This window comes from Mauremys mutica, chromosome 5, assembly GCF_020497125.1.
Source record: "Mauremys mutica isolate MM-2020 ecotype Southern chromosome 5, ASM2049712v1, whole genome shotgun sequence".
Taxonomy (NCBI): domain Eukaryota; kingdom Metazoa; phylum Chordata; order Testudines; family Geoemydidae; genus Mauremys; species Mauremys mutica.
Window position 1 is genome coordinate 18,378,475 of NC_059076.1, and position 27,668 is coordinate 18,406,142.

General features: G+C 51.4%; 1 protein-coding gene across 2 annotated transcripts; it reads right to left on the reverse strand.

The window, feature by feature from the left end:
* Nucleotides 1-156: 156 nt before the first annotated feature.
* On the reverse strand, nt 157-4,173 carry LOC123371484 (16 kDa beta-galactoside-binding lectin-like). 2 transcript variants are annotated; one of them, XM_045019164.1, is made up of 4 exons: nt 3,920-4,173; nt 1,771-1,850; nt 706-877; nt 157-366 (listed from the first exon to the last, which is right to left on the reverse strand). In XM_045019164.1, the coding sequence occupies exons 1-4, from the start codon at nt 3,926-3,928 to the stop codon at nt 220-222; spliced, it is 408 nt and encodes a 135-aa protein (XP_044875099.1). In that variant the 5' UTR covers nt 3,929-4,173; the 3' UTR covers nt 157-219. The 2 variants fall into 2 exon arrangements, with proteins under 2 accessions (XP_044875099.1, XP_044875098.1); XM_045019163.1 differs by lacking the exon at nt 3,920-4,173 and adding an exon at nt 2,417-2,570.
* Nucleotides 4,174-27,668: the final 23,495 nt, after the last annotated feature.

Consider the following 27,668-nt stretch of genomic DNA (forward strand, 5'->3'; position numbering starts at 1 on the left):
GACTACGATTAGTTTTTTTTAAGTGGGGAATAGGTGTCAAGGGCTGGTGATTAGGTAAGTGTTGGCTCCTGGTGCAATTAGCCATTCCTATGTAGTGCAGGAGAGGCAAGCTAGCTGGAGCAGATGAAATGGCAAAGAGCAAGCAGACATGGCAAGTTTGAAGGCCAAGTTGAGATTTATTTCACTGAGCAGGGAGGTGGAAGGAGTAGGACTAAGCCGTTAGCTAAACTTAATGGCTTTGATGGCAAAGTCACCTTCCACAGACAGGTACTCAATGTTCTCCAGGCCCAGCCGATTGGGGAATATGATCTCCTTGTCGCCAGCCAGTTTCACCGTCAGCTCTGCTGTGTCAAAGGAGATACAGATCTGCAAGGAGTAGGCACATTAGAACCAACAACACAGGCAGCCAGTCCCCACCACCTCTTAGAGCTGTGTTAACCCGGAGCTCCCCCAGACAGCATTAGCTACTCTTCCCTCAACTAGTGTCTGTCCTGAGGGGGAGAAAGCCTGATCTCCCCCAGATCTGGCTGAGAGGGCACCCCAAAAATCGGGCCTCACTGGTGCCTTCGCCCGAGTGAAGAGAGGCCTATTTAATTAGTGTGAAATGCTTTGCTGTACGGCATGAAAAGTGCTGCAGGAATGTAGGGCTAGGAACCACCCCCCTCTCCCTTAGCACAGCTTTGTTCCCCACTCCCAAGCCCTCACCTCAGTCTTGTCACCCTGCTGGAAGGGGAAGTCCGTCTCCCTCTCCTCTGTCCCCCACATCCCATCCTCCATAGAGTTGCACACAATGATGTTCACGTCCCCGTGGCTGTCGAAACGTGGGTTGAAGTGCAGCACCAGGTTGCTGTGGTCCTTCCCCACATTCACAGCAAACCTGGCGTGGAGGAGACAATCAGACACCCAACCACACTACACAGCCCCTCCCACCGGAGTCCGAATCATAGAATCTCAGGGTTGGAAGGGACCTCAGGAGGTCATCTAGTACAACCCCCTGCTCAAAGCAGGACCAATCCCCAACTAAATCATCCCAGCCAGGGCTTTGTCAAGCCTGGCCTTAAAAACCTCTAAGGAAGGAGATTCCACCACCTCCCTAGGTAACCCATTCCAGTGCTTCACCACCCTCCTAGTGAAAATTTTTCCTAATATCCAACCTAAACCTCCTCCACTGCAACTTGAGACCATGACTCCTTGTTCTGTCATCAGGTACCACTGAGAACAGTCTAGATCCATCCTCTTTGGAACCCCCTTTCAGGTAGTTGAAGGCTGCTATCAAATCCCCCCTTATTCTTCTCTTCTGCAGACTAAACAATCCCAGTTCCCTCAGCCTCTCCTCATGAGTCATGTGCTCCATCCCCCTAATCATTTATGTTGCCCTCCGCTGGACTCTCTCCAATTTATCCACATCCTTCTTGTAGTGTGGGGCCCAAAACTGGACACAGTACTCCAGATGAGGCCTCACCAATGTCGACTAGAGAGGAATGATCACATCCCTCAATCTGCTGGCAATGCCCCTACTTATACAGCCCAAAATGCCGTTAGCCTTCTTGGCAAGAAGGTCACACTGTTGACTCTCATCCAGCTTCTCGTCCACTGTAACCCCTAGCTGTAATGCAGAGATGGACCTAACAACAGAGAGAACTGTATTTGTCCGGAGGCAGATTCACCTTTAGCACCTACCCTTGTCATGTGCTAAGGGAAGAAGTCAATCCCCACTGGGTACCTAAACGATGATGTAACATCTAACCTCTCCCAGGCTTCCCAGCTCACCCCTTGGCTTCCGGCAAGATCTTCCCCTTCACTTTGATGCACTCTCCAGCCTGGATATTCAAGTGAGTAGCAACCAGTCCCTAGGGGAGTCAAGCCACAACCGTATTAGCCTGCTCCCTGGGGAGCAACAGACTTACTTTCTCGATTTGAAGGGAGGGGCAATACCACAGGGGACACAAGAAATAAGTGCTGAGCATGACCTGGAAGCAAGACAAGTTCCAGTCAGGCAGCGACCAGAATCATTAACATGCAAGGGGCAGGACTCCAAGTGTTCCCAGCCACAGGCTCTAACCGGCCTGATGGCTAGCAGTCTGTCCAGAGGTCAAGGACTGAATGGGCCAGAGACTGGACTAGAGGTGCCCTCGTTAGCTGCAGCCCATGGGGATTTGGGGATGTAACACACACCGGGAAGCCTGCACTGCTGCTCCTGCCACCACTTAGGCTTTTTCTGTACTAAGAGGGCTCAGTTCTCCCCCGGGGAGTCTGACTAGCATTTTTCCCTGGCTGCCTTTCTAAAAGAAGCCACTGTTCACTTCTCAGGCACCCGACCTTTAGCACGCAGAGAGGTAACTTCCCCGGCCCGCAGGAATGTGAGACCTAACCCTCCTTTATTCTCCCCTCCCCCATTTAAAGCCATGGCTGTTACCGTGCAGCCAGCCATGGTGCAAATCTACAGCCCACCAGCTTGCTGTGCACACGGTCTTGTCTGACGCTGCTCCCGTGCCCTGGGAACCCGGGGCAGGGGCTTGGCTTGCTGGCTGAAAGCGCTTGCCCATCAGCCAGCTTGCTTGCGTACATCCCAGCCTCCACTGCAGAGGAGGAAACGAAGTACATGAAAACACCCACCTTCAGCCCATCTCCACCACGTGCCACCCTCCCCGTGCAAGGGGCAGCCGCTAACCCTGAAGGGAGGTGACTTAGATAAACAACCTCCATATCCAGCCTATCTGGACAGAGGCCACATTCCACCCCTTGCATCAGGAACACAAGCGCCCTCACCTGAGGAGCTATTGGAATTTAGCTCCAAACATACCTCAGTGATGACCTTAAGACAGGCCTGTCACAGCTGGGGTTATATTGCATTAGACCAGTGGAAACAGTAGCATTTGCACCAGTATCACCACTTCCAGTTTTGGAGAGAGGGTCATTTTCCTTCATTTGGATACAGTTTTCACAGCCAAGAGGATATCCAGCCACCTGCATAGTCTATTCTGTTTTGTCCAGCTCTCCCATTTGCGCCAGAATGCTGAGGTCAGACCAGCTACTATCTGCAGATTGCTAAACAGCTTATCGCCATAGTATCTAAGCCCAACTTATCCTGGCTCTCTACTCATCCCTCTTTTATTCTGTTTCTGGAGCACAGGCTGAACCATGGTCGGATCGCAGAATCAGGGAGGAGGCAGCCACCAAGACTGAGGAAGGTAGGCAATATTTAAGGAGGTGCATTTCTGAGTTAGAGAGGGCTGAAGGCCAAGGTTGAGTTGATGGCCTGGCCCTATCCTGTAGGGCTGAGTTGAAGGGGTTTTATTTTAAATTAAAAGAACCCCGCCCCCCAAAAGGCTTTATATGGGCATGAAATGTTTTACAATCTTCAACAACTGATTTGTAAGAGTTTGCAAGAAAAAAAAAAAGGTGTACTTTGATATTCTTTCCAGACTGTCTAGACATTGGAAACATTAGGATAATTACTGACAGTACAAGTGCTGAAAATTGTAAACATAAACATCGTGAACACTTCAAAACAAAAGCTACGTGGAAATATCTTGCAAAAATCAAAATTCATCCATCTCTAGTGTTCCCTCCCTCCAATGTTCTAGTCCAATCATGCATTTTCCTACCATCACTGACATATGACCCAACCCAATACCCACATTTCCCCTCAGAGAAATTCTTCTATTCCATGATGCAACAGGAAAAGAGCCCTGCAGCTCACCCTGGGGGAGCCTTGAGAGAGAAGTCAGGTGCGTGGGGTGTATGTGTACCAGAAGTCTGGTCACCCAGCATGTGATCCACAGCTCTCCCAAACACCCTCACCAGCAGTTAACCTTCTTCCAGGATTCCACACCTAGCTAACTATCCCCTTGTCTTGCAAGTAAAACCCGAACCCTTTCCAGCTCAACAGTCCCAGCTACAAAGAGACAAGACTCACACACTCCATGCCGCTGACCGAAGCCACCAAAGTTAGGACAACTGCTTGCTTTCCAGTTCCAAGATTCAGCTGTGTGACTCAGCACTCTCTCTATAGGGCCTTTAAACAGCTGGCCTGGGCAGCAAAGGGCTCACATGATTAAATGGGTGGGTGGGGCTGGTGGAGAGTCAGTTCTTCTTCCAAACTTCAGGCATACAAAGAGAGAACAGCAGACCAGCATCAATACAGTATTTGGTTTGCAAGACTGAGCTTTTTTAGCTGAGCAGTAGCATTTGCACTGGCTGGCAGCAGCGCTGTTTCTGATCAATATCCCCAGTTTGCTTTAAAGAGACAGAGAACATGCATGAAGCTCAGGGCTGGTAGTTATAGAATCATTTGCTTCTGGAACAATTCGCTGTACCCATGCTAGCTAACTGAAAGCCAGCCTGTCCGTGCCTAACCAGCTGCTAGGCCAGTGTCTTGGGGCACCTATCCCACAGTTCGAAGCCCAGCCAGCTCCATATGTGCAGTGTTGTGCTTTTGAAAACATACTGGCTCAGGCAGGGGTGCGGGAGCTTAAAGGATGTGGTTCTAATCCTGGCTTTGCTTCTGTGTCTCCATTTGCCCCTCTGTAAAATGGGAGAAATAATTCTCCTCTCTCGGACAGAATGTGTGTAACGAGGCCTGATGCTTGCAAAGCATTCTGGGAGTCTTCGGTGGAAGGGGCTATAGCAGTGCAAAGTATTCTTGCTTTTGGCAATTAAATAGAAGTATTGCTATAGACAAGGATGGTATTAAAAATCGCGGCCATTCGTGTGGGGCACCAGTAAAACAAACTGGGAATCCAGACCCCAGCTTTTTCACACAGCGCGGCCTAGCCAGTTTTGATCTGCATGCACTAGAATCCGGGGGTGGGCAGGAGCCAGGCTGTGGTGTGAGCTGAGGAAAAGACGTGGCAGAAGGAAACGCAGCCAGCAAGGGAAGGATTGTTTGTCAGCCAGCCACTACCACACATGATTCCCCTGTACGGGTTCTCTTGGCAGAGCCATCATGTCGTCGCCCCATCAGGATCCTGCAAAGAGGAGTCAGGAGAGCTGGGTTTTGTTCTTGGCTCTGCCGTGGGCTTTCCAAGTCACTTAGGCCCAGATCCACACACAGATATCCACGCTGCAGTTCACAGACCAGGACTAGTGCACTCCAAATAGCAACGTGGAGGTTGTGGTGTGAGCCAGCCTGACACTCGGGTGGCCAGCTACATCCACGCTGATGCTGCCCATCAATCGGTCTAGCCTACCCATGATGGGAGGCATGGTCCCGGCTGCAGTAGACATACCCAAAGGTATTTTAGGCACTTAACTGTCACCACAATCAGGATTAAGTATGGCTAAATACCTCTGAGGATCTGGGCCTTAACTCCTCTGTGCCTCGATTTCCCCATGGGGATAAGTAGACCTACTTGACAGTGGTGGTGTAAGACTTGGTTAATGTTTTGCAAAGTGCTTTGTGAGCCCTTCAGATGGAAGCTGATATAGAAGGGCAAAATACCATTATCTGTTTGGTGAGCAATGACTAATGGCTGAGATGGTTATCCACAGACACAGAAGGGCTGTCAACCCTGGACTTGTTTAGGGTGTGGGTGAAACTGAGCAAAGGAATTTATGGCTGAATAGCAGAGGGAAATGTCCTGTCACTGGGGTCTACATCAAACTCCAGTGTCCCAAACTCCCTCTTCTATTAATCACCCTCAAATCCCAAACCTTAGTTATCTGAATGTCCAAGTGTCCCCATGACAGAGTGGGAATCACGCCTGTACTGCCTTTGAGCTGGGAAATTCTCCCACCCCCATGGGAAGTGCTCCTGAAAGCCACATCCCATCAGACATTTAAAACTAGACAAAGCTCTAGAAGAAATACTGAGGGAAACTATACTTTGTGATGTAAGAAGATGGACTGTGGGCAGGCCTCTGCACACATGCAGATGCCCCACTGAAATCAAAGAGGCTTTGCATGGGCACAAGGGGTCTCTGTGTGTGGAGCTCATCGCAGGATCAGAGCCTTAGGCTTTGGCTACACTTGCATTTCAAAGCGCTGCCGCGGCAGCGCTTTGAAGCGCTAAGTGTAATCAAAGCGCCAGCGCTGGGAGAAAACTCTCCCAGCGCTGTCCGTACTCCACCTCCCTGTGGGGAATAACGGACAGCGCTGGGAGCGCGGCTCCCAGCGCTGGGGCTTTGACTACACTGGCGCTTTGTAGCGCCGCAATTTGCAGCGCTGCAGAGGGTGTGTTTTCACACCCTGCTGCAGCGCTGCAAATTTGTAAGTGTAGCCAAGCCCTTAGTGACCTATCTCCTGCCTGCTTAGGGCCTGATCCAAAACCCATAGGGCCTGATCTATACACCAAAGCTGCACTGGCTTAACTAAAGGTGTGGTTTTTCAACTGATTTAGTTAAACCGTCTCATTCTCCCGCGTGGAGACTCAAATCGGTTTCACATGGGGTTAACTTGCATTAGTGAATTTACAGGTGCAAGCTCACTGGATTAAAAACTGTTTTAAACCAATATAAAAGCTTCAACATGGGGGTTTGCCCCAGCTGAACTCAGTTGGTTTTCAAACCAACGTTAATTAAACTGGGGTGAAGTCAGTGTGTGGATGAGGCTGAGTGCTCTGATTTCCGTTGGTGGTGGTTGGATGTGTGCGGCCCACTATAAATTCTGACTGGGTTTTTGGGGTGTTTTACATTCAAATCCATGGCCTTGGCTACATGAGGCAAGTGCCCACTCACAAATCAGCGTAATTATTCCAGAATAAAGTCGCTTCTATCCCAGAACAGGAGAGTTATTCTGGAATAGCTAAATTATGTTGGAATAGTTATTCCAGAATAGCTATGCTGGTGAATTTTGTGCCATGTGCACAAGGCCTAAACAACCTGGAAAGGCCTGGCCACTAGCATTTTCTCTTTTCCCCAAGCCTCTGTTCCCTCCCTTCACTATCCCTGGAGCTCTGCCATGAGTGTCTCTGCAGACCAGGCTGTTCCTTCCCCCGGCCCTGAAAGCACAGCTTCCTCGTGAACAGCCTGCTGGTCTAGCCTCTGCTACCCGTGCTCTTAAAGCCTGTTCCTTCAGACAGGGCGATAGCTTTATCATTGCAGAGGCAAACTGAACTGAGGATTTTCCTCAGCGCACCAGTGACAACAAGGGGTTGGAATGATGTTCAGGACCAGAACCGGATCAGCAACAGACCCTCTGCTCTGTGCAATGTAATGTAATGTACCACCGCTCTCATGCCAGGCGGAGGGAGCAAAGCACTCAGCATGGGCTCAGAGAAGAAACCCAACAGTGTCTGTAAAAGCAGCAAAGAGTGTCTGCAGTGCCAGACTGGCTCCCTCCCCCCTAGAAGATTCTTCCACAAACCTCTCTTCTGTGTGGAGGGGAAGGAAGAACTCAGCCCCTCTCCACTTTTCCACAGGGTGAGAGAGAGAAAAGGACCCCTCGCAGCTCCCCATCCCCACCAGGGGCTTTGTAGCAGGACAGATGGGGAACCCTCCTCTCTGCATGAAAAAAGATTTGCTCGGAACCTTGGATCCTCTGCACCACGCACAAGGGAAGGGAGGGAGAACCCATCACCGTCACCTCCATCCAGGGGGAAAGGGGACTAAACCAAAGCCCCTTTTCCACCCACACCCCAGACTCCTGCTGCTGCTGGGGGTGGCTCTGTGCCTGGGGATGCCAGGTGGACAGCCCCACCAGCAGTGAGTGGACGAAGCTTTTCCTAGGATCTCCTCCCCGGAAAATGTATGTCTGACACCAGTGCCCTCAGCCCTCCCCTGCGTGTTGCTGCTCGCTGTGACCAATAGGTGTCACCCTCAGAGCAAACACCAGCTGGGTGGGGATATGGAGAACAGAGAGGCAAGGGGAAGAAATAAAGAGCCCCTCATAACACCCTTGCAGCAAGAAGCCTCAGTGCAAAGGTGCTGGGAGTAACCACCCACAATTGCTGCCAGGGAGAAAAATGCAACATTCCCCCCTGTGTGTGGCACTAAATTCAGTCCTCACATAAACACAACTGAAGACACCAGAGGCCCTAACATACTGCTCTGTGCACCTCCCCAAAGGCCCAAACTATCCCCACCACAGCGCTAGTAAGGATTTCCCTCAGGCAAATTGTTTCCTGAGTGTTTCCTCGGGGGCAAGGGTAACAGGAGATTCAGCCCCCCCAATGCACAGATCTCCACATGCCTGCAGCTTGCAGAGGAATCTGCTGGATGCTGGAGCCATCCAAATGGAGGCTGCCTCCCCACACCCTCTTGGCTCCCTGTGCTGCTCACCTCCTGGGACGGTGCCTCCAGGCTTTCTTGCCTCAGCCCCCAGCCCCTTCTGTGTGGGGATCGGCGCGGAAGGGCCCCTTGCACCATTTACCACGTGTGGAGCCACTGCCTGGAGGGGTGTTCATGTGGAGCCACAAGGCATCTCTTGGGGAGGATGGGGGAGGGTGGTTGAGCCATGTCCGCTTCTCCACAGCCCCACGCTTGGAGAGCTGCCGCTGAGCAGTGTTATATAAGAGCTAGGTGGTATTTATCACTAAATACGATTAGTATTTATCACCATTATCCGAGATGAGCAGCAGCCCTCAAAGGCTCCATCTGTTTCCCCGGCACCCACGCCCAGCTTTGTTGCTTTGTGCTGCGCCCACACGCAGCAACTCTTGTTTGTTTATTTGCATTTTTTTTTCTAAATTATTAATTGACTGAAATTGAGAAAGAAACAACGAAGGTGGGACAAAGGCCCCGTTCCTTGTAAAAAAACCCAAAAAAACCCAATGGGTTTGCAGAAGCTGCATCCTCCTTTGCATCTGTTCACGTCTGAGGTGGGGCTGGCGTGCTTCACAAGCTGCGCTGAGGGGGGTGGCTGCCAGCTCGGCGGCTCCTTAGAACTGAAGTAACAAAGGGAATTCTACTCCCTTAGCTGGTCACAGGTGCCTTGTGAGCACTATCAGCCTGCAGTTCTACCCCGGTGGGGCTTTGCAACAGCAGGGGAAGGCTGGGCTTGTGGCTAAAGGCACTGGACTCTGGAGAGCGGCATTCAAGTTCCAGTTTTACCAAATATCAGGGGGCAGCTGTGTTAGTCTGTATCCACAAAAACAACAAGGTGTCCGGTGGCACCTTAAAGACTAACAGATTTATTTGGGCATAAGCTTTCGTGGGTAAAAAAAAACACTTCTTCCGATGCAACTGAAGAAGGGAGGTTTTGTACCCACGAAAGCTTATGCCCAAATAAATCTGTTAGTCTTTGAGTTTTACCAAAGACTCCCTGGGTGACCTGGAGCAATCACTCAGCACTCGTCTACACCGGAAAGTTTTGTCACTTTATACTGGTACAATCAAAGGGACAACACCACTCGTGTGGAGACAGTTCTGCCCGTATAAAAGTGCTTATACCCATCTAGCTTATCCTGGTTCGGGAAGTGAAATAAGCTATACCGGGATAACTACAGTCACATTGAGAGTGTTCCTGGATCATTATATCAGTAAAACAAATCACACCCCTGACCATAGGTGCTGACTCCATGGGTGCTCCGGGGCCGGAGCACCCACGGAAAAAAATTGGTGGGTGCTGAGCACCCATCGGCAGCTCCCCGTGGCCCCACCCCGCCCCCCCTGCTCCAACTCACCTCCACTTCCACCTCCACACCGCCGTGTCCTGTTTCTCCTGCCTCCCAGCCCTTGGGCTGCGACACAGCTGATTCGCAGGGCGGGGAGGAGGGGAATGCCGTGTGCTGGGGGAAGAGGTGGGGCCGGGGTGGGGATTTGGGGAAGGGATCCAATAGGGCAGGGAGTGGGGGAGTTGGGGCAGGGACTTTGGGGATGGGATTGGAATGGGGGCAGGGCCAGGGGCGGGGGGCGCAGGCACCCACCAGCGCCAGAGAAAATTGGCACCGCTGCCCCTGACCCCCATATTTTTACTGTGTTGTTCTGTGTAGACCAGGCCTTGGGCTCAGAGAGTCTATGGCCCAGATATGCAGCGGGTTTTAATACCTCTCTGTGCCCAGTTCCCCATCTGTAGAGTGGGCATAATAATCCTTCCTTTCTTCCACCCTTGTCTGTCTTGTCTAGTTAGACTGTGGGGCAGAGACTGTCTCTTACTATGTTTATGTGCAGCACCTCGCACCTGATCTCAGCTGGGGCTTCTAGGTGTTACTGTAATATAAATAACGAGAGACAGTGTAGACAGGGTGGAGGCCTTTTTCCTCAGCAGGCTGTGTAATCCCTAATGAAGAGGAGAGAGTTATTTTCAGAAGCCAGCTCCTGCTCTGACTCACCCCCGTGAAACCTGGCTGAGGCCAACAGGGCTGCTCAGCTTTGACGGAGCAGGATTTGCCAACATGCCACCTCCCCCCTGTGTTAGAAGCAGAACACCTTCATTGCAGATGTAACCAGGCCTGCCCCCTCGGGGCTGGGGGTCGTGCTACAGCCCTCCTGCCTCAGTTTCCTCTCTTGGCCTGTTTAATGAACTCAAAACCCACTTTTGTCCATTCCGATCCCTTCTCGGGTTCTGCTTTATTAAATTCACCAACATCCCAAATCACGTTTTCAAAGCCAGCCAGAAGCCGGCCACGCTAACCAGAAGTTTCTCTTTCTCCTCCCAGGCTTTTCCTGCATCCAAACTCCCAGGACCCTCTGCTAGAGTCTGCTGGCTCCTCGCAGTCTCCAATCCCAGGACAATCACCCTGGTCGCTCCATGGTATGGCTCCTGTAATCAGGGGTGGTTAGCTCCAGCCCTTAAAGCAGGGGTCTCAAACATGCGGCCCGCGGAGCTCTTCCCTGCGGCCCGCGGAGCTCCCCAGGGGAGCTCCGCAGGGGCCCCCAAGAGAAAAGCGGAGGCTCCCGCCTCCGCCCCTCTCCTGGAGCCTCGGCGCATAGAGCGCCGAGTCTCCGTCCGAGCGCCTGAGCCCCGCCCCGATCCGAGCCGCGTGGGGAGGGGGCGGGGCTGGGAGCTCTGGGCTGAGCGCTGCGCTCGGCGTGGAGCTCCCAGCCCCGCCCCCTCACCACGCGGCTCTGAGCGGGACCGCCGGAGACGCGCTCGGGTAAGGGGGGGGGGGGGAAAGCGGGACCTGCCGGGGCCGGGGGTGGGAGAGGGAAGCGGGACCCGCCGGGGCCGGGCTGGGGGGGGGGAAGGGAAGCGCTCAGGGCTGGGGCAGAGGATTAGGGTGCGGGGGGATGAGGGGTTCATGATGTGGGGGCGCTCAGGGCTGGGGCAGAGGATTAGGGTGTGGGGGGATGAGGGCTCTGGCTGGGGCTGAGGATTAGGGTGCAGGGTCCTAGTGCCTGCCCTCCGCCAGTACTGGCAAGGCAGGCTTCCCTTACCCTGAGCCTCTCCAACCCCAAACCCTCAGCCCCAGCCAGAGCCCTCATTCCCCCCGCACCCTAATCCTCAGCCCCAGCCCTGAGCACCCCCACATCATGAACCCCTCATCCCCCTGCACCCTAATCCTCAGCCCCAGCCAGAGCCCTCATCCCCCCACACCCTAATCCTCTGCCCCAGCCCTGAGCGCCCCCACATCATGAACCCCTCATCCCCCCGCACCCTAATCCTCTGCCCCAGCCCTGAGCGCCCCCACATCATGAACCCCTCATCCACAGCCCTCACCCCACAGCCCAACCCTCTTCCCTAGCCCTGAGCCCCCTCGCATCATGAACCCCTCATCCACAGCCCTCACCCCACAGCCCAACCCTCTTCCCTAGCCCTGAGCCCCCTCGCATCATGAACCCTTCATCCACAGCCCTCACCCCACAGCCCAACCCTCTTCCCTAGCCCTGAGCCCCCTCGCATCATGAACCCCTCATCCACAGCCCTCACCCCACAGCCCAACCCTCTTCCCTAGCCCTGAGCCCCCTCCTGCATCATGTACCCCTCGCCCTCAGCCCCACAGCCCTCACCCCTGCACTCCCTCCTATCCCCAAACTCCGTCCCAAAGCCTGCACCCCCACCCCCTGCCGCAGCCTGGAGCCTGCATCGAGCACAGAGCCTGCATCCAGACCCCCTCCCCCACCCAAACTCCCTCCCAGAGCCTTAGGCAGTAAATCTAAGTGCGTGTTTTGTCCTTTGAGTGAGGTGCATTACTGAGTGTATATATTTATTAAAACTGCGCGCGCTTAGGGGAGGAGGTGGAGAAGAGACAGGGCAGGGGTGGGGCCTCATGGAAGGGGTGGATTGGGGGTGGGGCCAGGGGCAGCAAGGGGGCGTGTCAGTGATGCGGCCCTCGGGCCAATGCACTAGTCCTCATGCGGCCCTCGGGGTCATTTGAGTTTGAGACCCCTGCCTTAAAGAGTGAGCGACCCTGTTACACCAGCTTAATTATAAGGCAGTTTCTGCAGTATCTCACTGGTGGTGAAAGGAGTTGGCTGGCTCTTATTCTTCAAGATACTGAAAAGTTCCCTCCTCTTTTTTTTTTTTTTTTAAATTTCCCTCCTTAATATTGACCCAGCTTGACACGGGTTTGGTTTAAATCCCATCCCCCGAGACAGAATTGCTAATCAGAACAAGGGGTTAGCAACCCACAGGAACTGTGGATGTCACCGTTATTTTGGGTTTCTTTAACTTTAGAACCTCTCTGCACACCTAATAAATTTGCAGCTGCCACGCATACCCTCAACCTTTATTTTCCCATGGCAAATGGACTGTGTGCGTTTGTTTCTGGGGCCCTGTGTACACTGGCAAGTTTCTGCACAGTAAAGCAGCTTTCTGTGCTGTAACTCCCGAGGTGTGCACCCTGCCAAGCCACTTAGTGTGCAGAAACCATCCCAATGAGAGGCTGCACCAGGATTACACTGCTGCGATCGGCTCCATCTCTGGTCATCAGTTTGAACTCTACTGCCCTGCCCTCAGGTGACCAGCTGTGAGCCCCACCCCTTAACTTCCTTTGGAATTTTGAAAGTCCCCTTCCTGTTCGCTCAGTGACATGTGCAGTGGTCTCAGCGCATCTTTCCAGGTGACCATGCCTGCTCAATGCACCAGGCGATTCCTCGATTGGAGCAATGCCGAGCTGCTGGACCTCATCGGCATTTGGGGAGAGGAGGCTGTGCAGTCCCAGCTGTGCTCCAGCTCTAGGAATTATGATACCTACGGACAGATTTCAGGATGCATGATAGAAAAGGGCCATGACCAGGACACGCTGCAGTGCAGGGTCAAAGTGAAGGAGCTGCGGAACGCCTACCACAAGGCACGGGAGGCAAACCACCGCTCCGATGCTGCACCCACGAGCTGCCAGTTCTACAAATTGCTGAATGCGATATTCGGTGGCAACCCCACCTCCACTGGGAAGGCCACTGTAGATACTTCAGTGGCTCCCGTGCCAGTCGAGAGTGGACTGCCAGGAGGAGGAAATCCTGGACAATGATGTGGAGGGTCAGGGGTACTCAGAGGCAGAGGATGACTGGGAGGCCAGAGATGCATGCAGCCAGAAGCTCTTTTCTACCCCGGAGGAGGCTAGCCAGTCACAGCTGTTGGATCTTGGCGAAGCGAAGCAGGAGAGGAAGCCCCTGGTAAGTGGATTTGATTTTGGGAATCTCTGAGGCGAGTTGTTGGGGGCAGGAGGGTTGCAGAAAGCAGGCTTGTGTCTGTCTGATGCACGTACCACCACATGCCTAGTCTGAGCAGTGGAACCAGGGTGTTGATTGACTCCCTCACTTCACGGAATCTGCCTCAGAGATCTCCACAAAACTCTCCTGGAGATACTGGGCAATCCACTGCCACAGGTTCTTTGGCAGAGCTGCTTTGTTTCTTGCCCCATCAAGGGTAACTTTCCCACGCCACTCTGCTGTCACAGGGCAGGGGGGACCATTGCAGACAGGGGACAGGGCCGAAGCCGCAGGCTTGGAGAAGACCCTCCCTTGATTCCCTGCTCACCCTCAGCAGTGAGATAGCTTCCATAATTATCACCTCATCATAAACGTTGGGTGTGGACTTGACTTAGGCTCGATTTGACTTGTTAATTGTGACTATCTGGTCTGGCGGAGGGGAGTGAGGAAATGACCCATCACCTTTGACCCCTCGTTTCATGCCCATCCATGTCGGAATATGAGCCCTAGGTGCTGGGGCAGAACAGGAGCTAGATGCTGTTATAGGGAGCAAGGGAGGGGTGGAACTAGGGCTCCGCCTCCCCCTCTCCGTGCACTGGCCATAGGGTGACCAGACAGCAAGTGTGGAAAATCAGGATGGGGGTGGGGGGTAATAGGAACCTATATAAGAAAAAGACCCAAAAATCAGGACTGTCCCTATAGAATCGGGACATCTGGTCATCCTAAATGGCCAGCAGAGGTGGTTGGCTGGCTGCACATGGGGAAAGTATGGTACACTCTGAAAAGGAGGGGTGGGGGAATTGTAAATTACTCCTGCTTCAGTGTAACAAAGGTGTCTTGGGAGGAAGTGTGCCTCTGAGGAATGCCCTCCTTTGTCTGACTTTGTCTGACTTAGAACAACGCTTCCTTAGCTCTCGTCCCCTAACGCCCCTACTCTAGTTGCGCTACATTGATGACATCTTCATCATCTGAACCCATGGAAAAGAAGCCCTTGAGGAATTCCACCATGATTTCAATAATTTCCATCCCACCATCAACCTCAGCGTAGATCAATCCACACAAGTGGTCCATTTCCTGGACACTACTGTGCTAATAAGCGATGGTCACATAAACACCACCCTATATCGGAAACCTACTGACCGCTATACTTACCTACGTGGCTCCAGCTTCCATCCAGGACACACCACACGATCCACTGTCTACAGCCAAGCTCTAAGATACAACCACATTTGCTCCAATCCCTCAGACAGAGACAAGCACCTACAAGATTTCTATCAAGCATTCTTAAAACTACAATACCCACCTGCTGAAGTGAAAAAACAGATTGACAGAGCCAGACAAGTACCCAGAAGTCACCACTACAGGACAGGCCCAACAAAGAAAATAACAGAACATCACTTGCTGTCACCTTCAGCCCCCAACTAAAACCTCTCCAGTGCATCATCAAAGATCTACAACTTATCCTGAAAGATGATCCCTCACTCTCACAGATCTTGGGAGATGGACCTGTCCTCACTTACAGACAGCCCCCCAACCTGAAGCAAATACTCACCAGCAACCACACATCACTGAACAAAAACACTAACCCAGGAACCTATCCTTGCAACAAAGCCCGATGCCAGCTCTGTCCATCATAGGACCTAATCACATCAGCCATACCATCAGGGGCTCATTCACCTGCACATCTACCAATGTGATATATGCCATCATGTGCCAGCAATGCCCCTCTGCCATGTACATTGGCCAAACCGGACAGTCTCTACGCAAAAGAATTAATGGACACAAATCTGACATCAGGAATCATAACACTGAAAAACCAGTAGGAGAACATTTTAACCTGTCTGGTCATTCAATGACAGACCTGCGGGTGGCAATTTTGCAACAGAAAAGCTTCAAAAACAGACTCCAAGGAGAAACTGCTGAGCTGGAATTGATATGCAAACTAGATACAATGAACTTAGGTTTGAATAGGGACTGGGAATGGCTGAGCCTATACAAACATTGAATCTATCTCCCCTTGTAAGTATTCTCACACTTCTTATCAAACTGTCTGTACTGAGCTATCTTGATTATCACTTCAAAAGTTTTTTTCTCTTACTTAATTGGCCTCTCAGAGTTGGTAAGACAACTCCCACCTTTTCATGCTCTCTGTGTGTGTATATATATATATATCCTCAATATATGTTCCATTCTATGCATCCGAAGTGAGCTGTAGCCCACGAAAGCTTATGCTCAAATAAATTTGTTAGTCTCTAAGGTGCCACAAGTACTCCTGTTCTCCTTTGTCTGGCCCTTGTTCTGCTTCTCAGGAGGTGTAAATCCCCAAGCAGGAGCTAAGATAATTAACCAGAATGCAGATCATTCTCCAGCAAAGAAAATACAATGTTTATCAATCAACATTTGCCATTCAGAAGGAGTTCTCCACAAAGCCAGAGCTCCTGGGTTAGTCTGAGAATAGCTGGATGCTTTACAGGAAGATAGCTGTAGATTTGCACAATTCCATCCCCAAGGATTAGAAGCACAACTGTAATGACGGATAAGCCGGAAGCGTTATTTCCTGCATTACCTTTCACAGTGTCTGAGCGCTTTCAGCAGGACTGGAGGACAGCCAGAAATATTCGCTTGTGTCAGCTACAGAACGTGTGATGCTGCTTAGTTGGAGAGGTCATAGACTATCAGGAATATCAGGGTTGGAAGGGTCCTCAGGAGGTGCATTACAGGCCTGAGCCAATGCCTCCAGGAGAAGGGGGTCCCATTGACTGCGGTGGGTGTTGGATCACATCCAAGGTGCGGTGTCCGGTAACATTAGGAATAGGTCCTACCTGGAAGTCAGAGCTCCTCCCCAGAGCAGCTTGCCCTTACATAAGACTAGCCCCATGCCACCGTGCCCTGCTCTGAGCACAACACATGAGTTAAAGCACCAGCAGCTGGCTGGAATAAAACTCACTTCTCCATTCAGCTGGTCATAGTTCACTTGTCAGAAGGCCCCTGGCCCACTAGTCCTCCACTGAGCATTTCAGGAAAGGCAGCGCAGGCGTGATCAGAGCCTGGGAATGTGAAAACACAAGCAGGGGGAAAAGCCTCCCATGTCTGAATAACCCTTTCGGCCTTATTGCAGCGACACAATAAAGGGCACAACAAGCCCCATTTATCTCTTCTTGGCAGCTGGGGAGGGGGAAATGGGTCAGACCTCACACAGGTTTCTGAGGTCTGATTTCCTTTGTGTTGCTCGTGGTAGGGAAAAAATCCCTATCAAGGAGTCAGTTCCCGGCTTACAGCTCCCTGATTTGGGGCTTGAAACACCCGCTGACTTGAATGGAGCAGGATCAAACTCTTGGGTCAGGCCAATATCCATCATAGCTCTGGTCCATCCTGAACACGTCCCCGCCCCAGCGTTCCCATGTGACAGGTGCGGGGGAGCCACCTTATCGGAATTAGACCTCAGGAAGGAGAATTCACTGCTGGCCATTTATAGCTGGAATCCAGCCCCTTTGTGCCACCCCAGCCATGGAAAAGGGGCCGGATAGAGCTGGTTGGGATTTTTCAAACTCAATTTCCAGAACAAGCAAAGTGTTGCAGACCAGTCAAAATTAGCAACAAGTTTTGAAATGAAGGAAAAACCCCCACAAATTTTGGATCCAAGCCCTGGTAGATGGAAACAACTTTGTAATTTTGCTCTCTTTGGTGACTCCCGCTTTTCCCCCCGCTCTCAATTTTTCAACCAGCTGTAGGGTTGGATCACAAGGGGGAATCTGGCCTTAACGCCTTTATCGCTACAGAAATACAGTCTGCATTGAAACATTTCAAGGAAATCTTATCTACGTGCACAGAGGCGCACACATGCTCCCAAGAAAAATAAATAAAAGTCAACACATGGGCCGATTGTAGGACACATTTCTTTGAACGATCGCATTTGACACGTTCCATTTTCAGGCCTATCACGAAGTCAAATGGCTGCAAATAGACATGAAAATAGGAGCTTTTTCAAAAGCCGATTCCTGACCACAGAAAATGCTTTATAATATATTACATAATCCAGCGTGGCCTGGCTTACACACCAGTCATCTGAGGATGTGTGACAGCAGCTTTGGAACAAAGAGCTGCCAAGGGCTAGCGTTCCAAAGGGCACTGCCACAGGAAACAAGATGTTTAAACAGATGCTGGGAAGAATCAAGGATTCTGGCTGTGAGCCATGAAATTCAAGAGGTCATAAATGTGGAGACAGGAAGTTTAAAAAAAAAAAAAAGGAGGGGCGGTCGCAAGAGCAGAGGGATGAAAGAAAGCCATGTGTGGGAGTTGGAAGCATGTCTCAGTAACGAGGGGCCAGATTACTGCCTTTTGACCCATGCCTGAAGAGAGGGAGTAATGCGCAGGTTCGCATGCCAAAGGAGGCCAGTCCATCCCTGCAATAGCGTCCTACTGCTACGAGTTCAGGGATCCCTGTGGGTCCGGGTTTGGCAGGCTGAGGGCAGGACCAGGGGCGGGGGACATGTATCACCCCCCAGTGCCCTGGAACTGTGATGCAGCTGTGAGGATCATCCAATTAAACTGCGTCCAGGCGAGAGCTAGGACTAGGAGAATCCTTAGTGAACATGCTGCTGGGAAATAGGAGCAGAACTGCAGTGGCTGATGCTACTGTGGAGGTACAAGGGCTCTGCATGGATCACCCTGTGTCCCTTCCAGAGGAACCCCAAGATCCCCGCAGAGCTTGGGAAGTTGGCCAGAAAAATTTCTTTTTCTGCAGGGGGCAAACCTTGTCCTTTTGGAGTTGACTGCCCCTGAGTGGGCACCACCCCAACCGGCCCAGTGGAATTAGGAAAGGAAAATTGAGACGACTCAGTGGAAGGATTGCATGTTAACCCGTTCCAGAGACGAAATGAAAAATAACAGCAGCTGGGGGGCCCAGCCGTGTAATGCACTGGCCTTTTTCTCTTCTGGAGATTCGTGCTGAGCCGCGGAGCAGAGGCGCATTCATTCTAAGTGCTGCCAGTCCCTTCTTGTTGGGAATACCGCACTGCAGAAGGACGTTGTTGACACGCGTTGAGACAGGACGGGATAATGAGCAAAGGCCTTTGGTAGCACTGCACAGCGTCATCAGCCAACAGTTCCATTCTGCTAACAATTCCAGACATTATATGCAAGATCATCACAGTGCAAGACAGTGTGGGTACTGCAAGGAACGGGGCTAAAAGCCTTGCATGAACAAGGAGTGGGCCTCAGGGGGTGCGTGTACACTGCAGCCAGGGGTGTGAACGGCAGCTTGTGGAGACGCACCTATGCTGTGGCTTCCTCGGTTCTGTAGTTAATAAGCTAGCTAGAGTACAGCTAGCGTGGATACATCTAGCCATTCACAACCCCAGCTGTAAGGCAGACGTACCCGTGTCTAAACTTTTCTTTTTTCTCCCCCGATGTCACACCGTTGCTGCCACCAGTTCATCTCCAGCAGAGGCTGCAGCTGTGGGAGTGCTCATGGAGGGTACAGAGAGCCATCAGCAATTGCTCTGCTCAGGGTTAGCCAAAGCGACGCATGAAAAACCAGCCAGAACCAGTCAGAAAAGGGAAAAAGTTTTTGTTAACAGTGTGAGTGATCATTTGGGGTTTTTGTTGGGAAACTTTGTGGTTGAAGATTTCCCAGATAGCATTCTTTTCCTGCATGCATCGCTATATGCAAGAGCATAAGGCACTCTCTGATTTTCTTAAGGAAACTCCATCAAAAGTAGAATAGCTCAGTTGGTTGACTTCCATAATTGATGACAGGTTATTTCAGAGGCCTTGAACATGAGCTCTCGGTGGGTGAATAGGAACAAGACATCCAAAAATCCCTGTGGGAAACACAAATGGGGAACGGAACAGAACAGTGCCAGCTTCCCCAAACTGCCATGGCTGAACCTTGAACTGGAGGGGTCACTTCTAGAGACACCGTAGTTCAGATTCCATCAGAAACAGGCCTGAGCCAAAATCCTGGTTCAGAACATGCCTGTTTGAAACTAGATCTCAGCTTGGCCACTGGCTCTTTTCTCTCAAATGGTCTAAACCAAGGGGAAGTTCATACCCAGAATCAGATCCAAATGTCAGGACCTGACCTTTCCTATATGGTCCATGGCCTGTTCAGCCACTGGCCTCTCTGCTTAGCCTGCCAAGGAGGGCACTGATTTGTGACAGTGCTTTGTAACCATGCTTAGTCACCCACAACTGAGCTGGCCTGGAACAGAACCAGCGTTCAACCATTTTCCCTCCCTGGATAGGCCCCTCACCCTGCTGAAAAGTCCCCCGGATAAGTTTCCCCCCAACTCCCAAATAGTGGGGAGCAGGGCCGGCTTTAGGCCAATTCCACCAATTCCCCCGAATTCGGCCCCACACCTAAGAGGGCCCTGCACCCAGTGAGAATCTCTTCCCTGACTAGAGGTGCCTTTTTAATTTTTACTCAACTGGCGGTGCTCCGGGTCTTCGGAAGCACTTCGGCGGTGGGTCCTTCGCTTCTTCTGGGTCTTTGGCGGCACTTCGGTGGCGGGTCCTTCAGTGCCGCCGAAGACCTGGAGCGAGTGAAGGACCTGCCGCCGAGGTGCTGCCGAAGACTCGGAGCAGCGCCTGGTGAGTACAAGCCCCACATGTTTTTTTACGTTTTTTTTTTTATCTTCCCTGCCGGGGCCCCATCGAAACTGTTGCAATTGGGCCCGCATTTCCTAAAGCCGGCCCTGCCTATGGGTAGGGCGCCCCGCCGTACGATTAGGGTTCCTATAGGCAGAGCACTTGGAGCTAGGGTTATGATTCCTATGGGTAGTGCTTCCTGACCTAGGGTTAGGGTTCCTATGGGTAGGGCACTTGGAACTACGGTTAGGTTTCCTATGGGTAGGGCACTAGGAGCTAGGGTTAGGGTTCCTATGGGTAGGGCGCCCCGCCCTACGGTTATGGATCCTATGGGTACGGCACTTGGAGCTAGGGTTAGGGTTTCTATGGGTAGGGAACTTGGAGCTAGGGTTAGGGTTCATATGGGTAGGGCTTCCTGCCCTAGGGTTAGGGTTCCTAAGGGTAGGGCATTTGGCGCTAGGGTTAGAGTTCCTATGGGTAGGGTGCCATGCCCTAGGGTTAGGGTTCCTAAGGGTAGGGCACTTGGAGCTAGAAGTAGAGTTCCTATGGGTAGGGTGCCCCACCCTAGAGTTAGGGTTCGTATGGGTAGGGGACTTGGAGCTAGGGTTAGGGTTACTATAGGTAGGGCTTCCCGCCCTAGGGTTAGGGTTGATAAGGGTAGGGGACTTGGAGCTAGGGTTAGGGTTCCTATGGGTAGGGCACTTGGAGCTAGAGTCAGGGTTCCTATGAGTAGTGCTTCCCAACCTAAGGTTAGGGTTCCTATGGGTGGGGCTTCCTGCGCTAGGGTTAGGATTCCTAAGGGTAGGGCACTTGGAGCTAGGGTTAGGGTTCCTATGGGTAGGGCGCCATGGCCTAGGGTTAGAGTTCCTAAGGGTAGGGCACTTGGAGCTAGAGTTAGAGTTCCTATGGGTAGGGTGCCCTGCCCTAGAGTTAGGTTTCCTATGGGGAGGGCACTTGGAGCTAGGGTTACGGTTCCTATGGGTACAGGTACCCGCCCTAGGATTAGGATTCCAAAGGGTAGGGCACTTGGAGCTAGGGTTAGGGTTCCTATGGGTAGAGAGCCCCGTGCTAGGATTAGGGTTTCTAAGGGTAGTGCACTTGGATCTAGGGTTAGGGTTCCTATGAGCAGGGTGCCCCGCCCTAGGGTTAGGGTTCCTATGGGTAGAGCACTAGGAGCTAGGGTTAGGGTTCCTATGGGTAGGGCTTCCCGCCATAGGGTTAGGGTTCCTAAGGGTTGGGCACTTCAAGCTAGAGTTAGGGTTCCTCTGGGTAGGGCACGTGGACCTAGGCTTAGGGTTCCTATGGGTAGGGACATCCACCCTAGGGTTAGGGTTCCTATGGGTAGGGCACTTGGAACTTTGGTTAGGTTTCTTATGGGTAGGGAACTCGGAGCTAGGGTTAGGGCTCCTATGGGTAGGGCTTCCTGCCTAGGGTTAGGCTTCCTAAGGGTAGGGCACTTGGAGCTAGAGTCAGGGTTCCCATGAGTAGTGCTTCCCGACCTAAGGTTAGGGTTCCTATGGGTGGGGCTTCCTGCGCTAGGGTTAGGATTCCTAAGGGTAGGGCACTTGGAGCTAGGGTTAGGGTTCCTATGGGTAGGGCGCCATGCCCTAGGGTTAGGGTTCCTAAGGGTAGGGGACTTGGAGCTAGAGTTAGAGTTCCTATGGGTAGGGTGCCCCGCCCTAGAGTTACGGTTCCTATGGGTAGGGGATTTGGAGCTAGGTTTAGGGTTCCTATGGGTAGGGCGCCCCACCCTAAGGTTAGGGTTTCTAAGGGTAGGGCACTTGGATCTAGGGTTAGGGTTCCTATGGTTAGGGCACTTGGAGCTAGGGTTAGGGTTCCTATGGGTAGGGCGCCCCACCCTAAGGTTAGGGTTCCTAAGTGTAGGGCACTTGGAGTTAGGGTTAGGGTTTCTATGGGTAGGGTGCTCCGCCCTAGGGTTAGGGTTCCTAAGGGTAGGGCACTTGGAGCTAGGGTTAGGGTTCCTATGGTTTGGGCGCCCTGCCGTACGGTTAGGATTCCTATGGGTAGAGCACTTGGAGCTAGGGTTATGGTTCCTATGTGTAGGGCACTTGGAGCTAGGGTTAGGGTTCCGATGGGTAGGGCTTCCCATCCTAGGGTTAGGGTTCCTACGGATAGGGAATTTAAAGGTAGTGTTAGGGTTCCTATTGGTAGAGCACTTGTAGCTAGGGTTCGGGTTCCTATGGGTAGGGCGCCCTGCCCTAGGAATATGGATCCTATTGCTAGGGCACTTCTAGCTAGGGTTAATGTTCCTATAGGTAAGGCTCTCCGCCCTAAGATTAGGTTTCCTATGGGTAGGGCACTTTGAGCTAGGGTCATGGTTCCTATGGGTGGGTCATTTGGAGCTAGGGTTAAGGTTCCTATGAGTAGGGCTACCTGCCCAAGGGTTAGGGTTCCTAAGGGTAGAGCATTTGGATCTAGAGTTAAGTTTTGTGTGGGTAGGGCGCCCCGCCGTAGGGTTAGGGTTCCTGTGGGTAGGGTACCGCACCGTAAGGTTAGGGTTCCTAATGGTAGGGTTCTTGAAGCTAGGGTTAGGGTTCCTATGGGTACGGCGCCATGCCCTAGTGTCAGGGTTCCTAAGGATTGGGCACTTGAAGGTAGAGTTAGAGTTCCTATGGGTAGTGCACTTGGAGCTAGGGTTAGGGTTCCTATGGGTAGTGTGCCCCGCCCTAGGGTTAGGGATTCTGAGAGTCGGGCTCTTGGAGCTATGGTTAGTGTTCCTATAGGTAGGGCTTCCCGCCCTAGGGTTAGGGTTGCTAAGGGTAGGGGACTTGGAGCTAGGGTTAGGGTTCCTATGGGTAGGGCCTCCCGCCCTAGGGTTAGGGTTCCTATGGGTAGGGCACTTGGAGCTAGTGTTAGGGTTCCTATAGGTAGGGCGCCATGACCTAGGGTTACGGTTCCTAAGGGTAGAGCAGTTCGAGCTAGTGTTAGGGTTCCTGTGGGAAGGGAACTTGGAGCTAGGGTTAGGGTTTCTATGGGTAGGTAACTTGGAGCTGGGGTTAGGCTTCCTATAAGTAGGGCTCTCCGTCCTTGGGTTAGGTTTCCTAAGCGTAGGGCACTTCTAGCTAGGGTTAGTGTCCCTATGGGTAACGCTCTCCGCCCTAAGATTAGGGTTCCTATGGGTAGGGCACTTTGAGCTTGGGTCATGGTTCCTATGGGAAGGTCACTTGGAGCTAGGGTTAAGGTTCCTATGAGTAGGGCGCCCCGCCGTAGAGTTAGGGTTCCTATGGGTAGGGTGCCACGCCGTAAGGTTAGGGTTCCGAAGGGTAGGGCACTTGAAGCTAGGGTTAGGGTTCCTATGGGTTGGGCGCCCCGCTGTACGCTTAGGATTCCTATGGGCAGAGCACTTGGAGCTAGGGTTAGGGTTCCGATGGGTACGGCTTCCCGCCCTAGGGTTAGGGTTCCTACGGGTAGGGAATTTAAAGATAGGGCTAGGGTTCCTATGGGTAGAGCACTTGGAGCTAGGGTTAGGGTTCCTATGGGTAGGGTGCCACGACCTATGGTTCGCGTTCCTATGGGGAGGGCACTTGGAGCTAGGGTTAGGGTTCCTATGGGTACAGGTACCCGCCCTAGGATTAGGGTTCCAAAGGGTAGGGCACTTGAAGCTAGGGTTAGGGTTCCCATGGGTAGGGTGCCCCGCCATAGCGCTAGGGTTTCTAAGGGTAGGGCACTAGGAGCTAGGGTTAGGGTTCCTATGGGTAGGGCGTCCCACCCTAAGGTTATAGATCCTATAGGTAGAGCACTTGGAGCTAGGGTTCGGGTTCCTATGGGTAGGGCTTCCTGCCCTAGGGTTATGGTTCCTAAGGGCTGGGCACTTCAAGCTAGAGTTAGGGTTTCTCTGGGTAGGGCACTTGGACCTAGGCTTTGGGTTCCTATGGATAGGGACACCCACCCAAGGGTTAGGATTCCTATGGGTAGGGCACTAGGAGCTAGGGTTAAGAACATAAGAACATAAGAAAGGCCGTACCGGGTCAGACCAAATGTCCATCTAGCCCAGTATCTGTCTACCGACAGTGGCCAATGCCAGGTGCCCCTGAGGGAGTGAACCTAACAGGCAATGATCAAGTGATCTCTCTCCTGCCATCCATCTCCATTCTCTGACGAACAGAGGCTAGGGACACCATTCTTACCCATCCTGGCTAATAGCCATTTATGGACTTAGCCACCATGAATTTATCCAGTCCCCTTTTAAACATTGTTATAGTCCTAGCCTTCACAACCTCCTCAGGTAAGGAGTTCCACAAGTTGACTGTGCGCTGCGTGAAGAAGAACTTCCTTTTATTTGTTTTAAACCTGCTGCCTATTAATTTCATTTGGTGACCCCTAGTTCTTGTATTATGGGAATAAGTAAATAACTTTTCCTTATCCACTTTCTCAACATCACTCATGATTTTATATACCTCTATCATGTCCCCCCTTAGTCTTCTCTTTTCCAAGCTGAAGAGTCCTAGCCTCTTTAATCTTTCCTCGTATGGGACCCTCTCTAAACCCCTAATCATTTTAGTTGCTCTTTTCTGAACCTTTTCTAGTGCTAGAATATCTTTTTTGAGGTGAGGAGACCACATCTGTACACAGTATTCGAGATGTGGGCGTACCATGGATTTATATAAGGGCAATAATATATCCTCAGTCTTATTCTCTATCCCCTTTTTAATGATTCCTAACATCCTGTTTGCTTTTTTGACCGCCTCTGCACACTGCGTGGACATCTTCAGAGAACTATCCACGATAAGTCCAAGATCTTTTTCCTGACTCGTTGTAGCTAAATTAGCCCCCATCATGTTGTATGTATAGTTGGGGTTATTTTTTCCAATGTGCATTACTTTACATTTATCCACATTAAATTCCATTTGCTATTTTGTTGCCCAATCACTTAGTTTTGTGAGATCTTTTTGAAGTTCTTCACAATCTGCTTTGGTCTTAACTATCTTGAGTAGTTTAGTATCATCTGCAAACTTTGCCACCTCACTGTTTACCCCTTTCTCCAGATCATTTATGAATAAATTGAATAGGATTGGTCCTAGGACTGACCCTTGGGGAACACCACTAGTTACCCCTCTCCATTCTGAGAATTTACCATTAATTCCTACCCTTTGTTCCCTGTCCTTTAACCAGTTCTCAATCCATGAAAGGACCTTTCCTTTTATCCCATGACAGCTTAATTTACGTAAGAGCCTTTGGTGAGGGACCTTGTCAAAGGCTTTCTGGAAATCTAAGTACACTATGTCCACCGGATCCCCCTTGTCCACATGTTTGTTGACCCCTTCAAAGAACTCTAATAGATTAGTAAGACACGATTTCCCTTTACAGAAACCATGTTGACTATTGCTCAAGAGTTTATGTTTTTCTATGTGTCTGACAATTTTATTCTTTACTATTGTTTCAACTAATTTGCCCGGTACCGACGTTAGACTTAGCGGTCTGTAATTGCCGGGATCACCCCTAGAGCCCTTTTTAAATATTGGCGTTACATTAGCTAACTTCCAGTCATTGGGTACCGAAGCCGATTTAAAGGACAGGTTACAAACCTTAGTTAATAGTTCCGCAACTTCACATTTGAGTTCTTTCAGAACTCTTGGGTGAATGCCATCTGGTCCCGGTGACTTGTTAATGTTGAGTTTATCAATTAATTCCAAAACCTCCTCTAGTGACACTTCAATCTGTGACAGTTCCTCAGATTTGTCACCTACAAAAGCCAGCTCAGGTTTGGGAATCTCCCTAACATCCTCAGCCGTGAAGACTGAAGCAAAGAATCCATTTAGTTTCTCCGCAAAGACTTTATCATCTTTAAGCGCTCCTTTTGAATTTTGATCGTCAAGGGGCCCCACTGGTTGTTTAGCAGGCTTCCTGCTTCTGATGTACTTAAAAAACATTTTGTTATTACCTTTGGAGTTTTTGGCTAGCCGTTCTTCAGACTCCTCTTTGGCTTTTTTTATTACACTCTTGCACTTAAGTTGGCAGTGTTTGTGCTCCTTTCTATTTGCCTCACTAGGATTTGACTTCCACTTTTTAAAGGAAGTCTTTTTATCTCTCACTGCTTCTTTTACATGGTTGTTAAGCCACGGTGGCTCTTTTTTAGTTCTTTTACTGTTTTTCTTAATTTGGGGTATACATTGAAGTTGGGCCTCTATTATGGTGTCTTTAAAAAGGGCCCAGGCAACTTGCAGGGATTTCACTTTAGTCACTGTACCTTTTAACCTTTTAGGGTTAGGGTTCCTATGGATAGGGCGCCCCGCCCTAGGGTTATGGATCCTATGGGTAGGGCACTTGGAGCTAGGGTTAGGGTTTCTATGGGTAGGGAATTTGGAGCTAGGGTTAGGGTTCCTATGGGTAGGGCGCCCCGCCATAGCGCTAGCGTTCCTAAGGGTAGGGCACTTGGAGCTAGGGTTAGGGTTTCTATGGGTAGGGCGTCCCAACCTAAGGTTAGAGTTCCTATACGTAGAGCACTTTGAGCTAGGGTTCGGGTTCCTATGGGTAGAGCACTTGGAGCTAGCGTTAGGGTTCCTATGGTTAGGGCACCTGGAGCTAGGGTTAGGATTCCTATGACTAGGGCTTTCTGCCCTAGGGTTAGGGTTCCTAAGAGCTGGGCACTTCAAGCTAGAGTTAGGGTTTCTCTGGGTAGGGCACTTGGACCTAGGCTTTGGGTTCCTATGGGTAGGGACACCCACCCTAGGTTTAGGATTCCTATGGGTAGGGCACTTGGAACTATGGTTAGGTTTCCTATGGGTACGGCACTAAGAGCTAGGGTTAGGGTTCCTGTGGATAGGGCGCCCCACCCTCGGGTTATGGATCCTATGGGTAGGACACTTGGAGCTAGGGTTAGGGTTTCTATGGGTAGGGAACCTGGAGCTAGGGTCAGGGTTCCTATGGGTAGGGCTTCCTGCCCTAGGGTTAGGGTTCCTAAGGGTAGGGCACTTGGAGCTAGGGTTAGGGATCCTATAGGTAGGCCGCCGTGACCTAGGTTTACGGTTCCTCAGGGAAGAGGAGTTGAAGCTGGGGTTAGGGTTCCTACGGGTAGAGGACTTGGAGCTAGGGTTAGGGTTCCTATGGGAAGGGAACTTGGAGCTAGGGTTAGGGTTCCTATGCGTACGGCACTCGGAGCTAGGGTTAGGGTTCCTATGGGTAGGCGACTTGGAGCGAGGGTTAGGATTCCTATGGGAAGAGCACTCGGAGCTAGGGTTAGGGTTCCTATGGGTAGGGCACTAGGAGATAGGGTTAGGGTTACTATGGGTAGGGCACTCAGAGCTAGGCTTAGGCTTCCTATTTGTAGGGCACTCGGACCTAGGGTTAGGGTTCCTATGGGTAGGGCACTAGAAGCTACGGTTAGGGTTCCTATGGATAGGCAACTTGGAGCTAGGGTTAGTGTTCCTATAGGTAGGGCACTCGGAGCTAGGGTTAGGGTTCCTATGAGTAGGGCACTCGGAGCTAGGATTAGGGTTCCTATGCATAGAGCATTCAGAGGTAGGGTTAGGGTTCCTATAGGTAGGTGACTTGGAGATAGGGTTAGGGTTCCTATGGGTAGGTCACTCGGAGCTAATGTTAGAGTTCCTATGGGTAGGGCGCTCAGAGCTAGGGTTAGGGTTCCTATGGTTA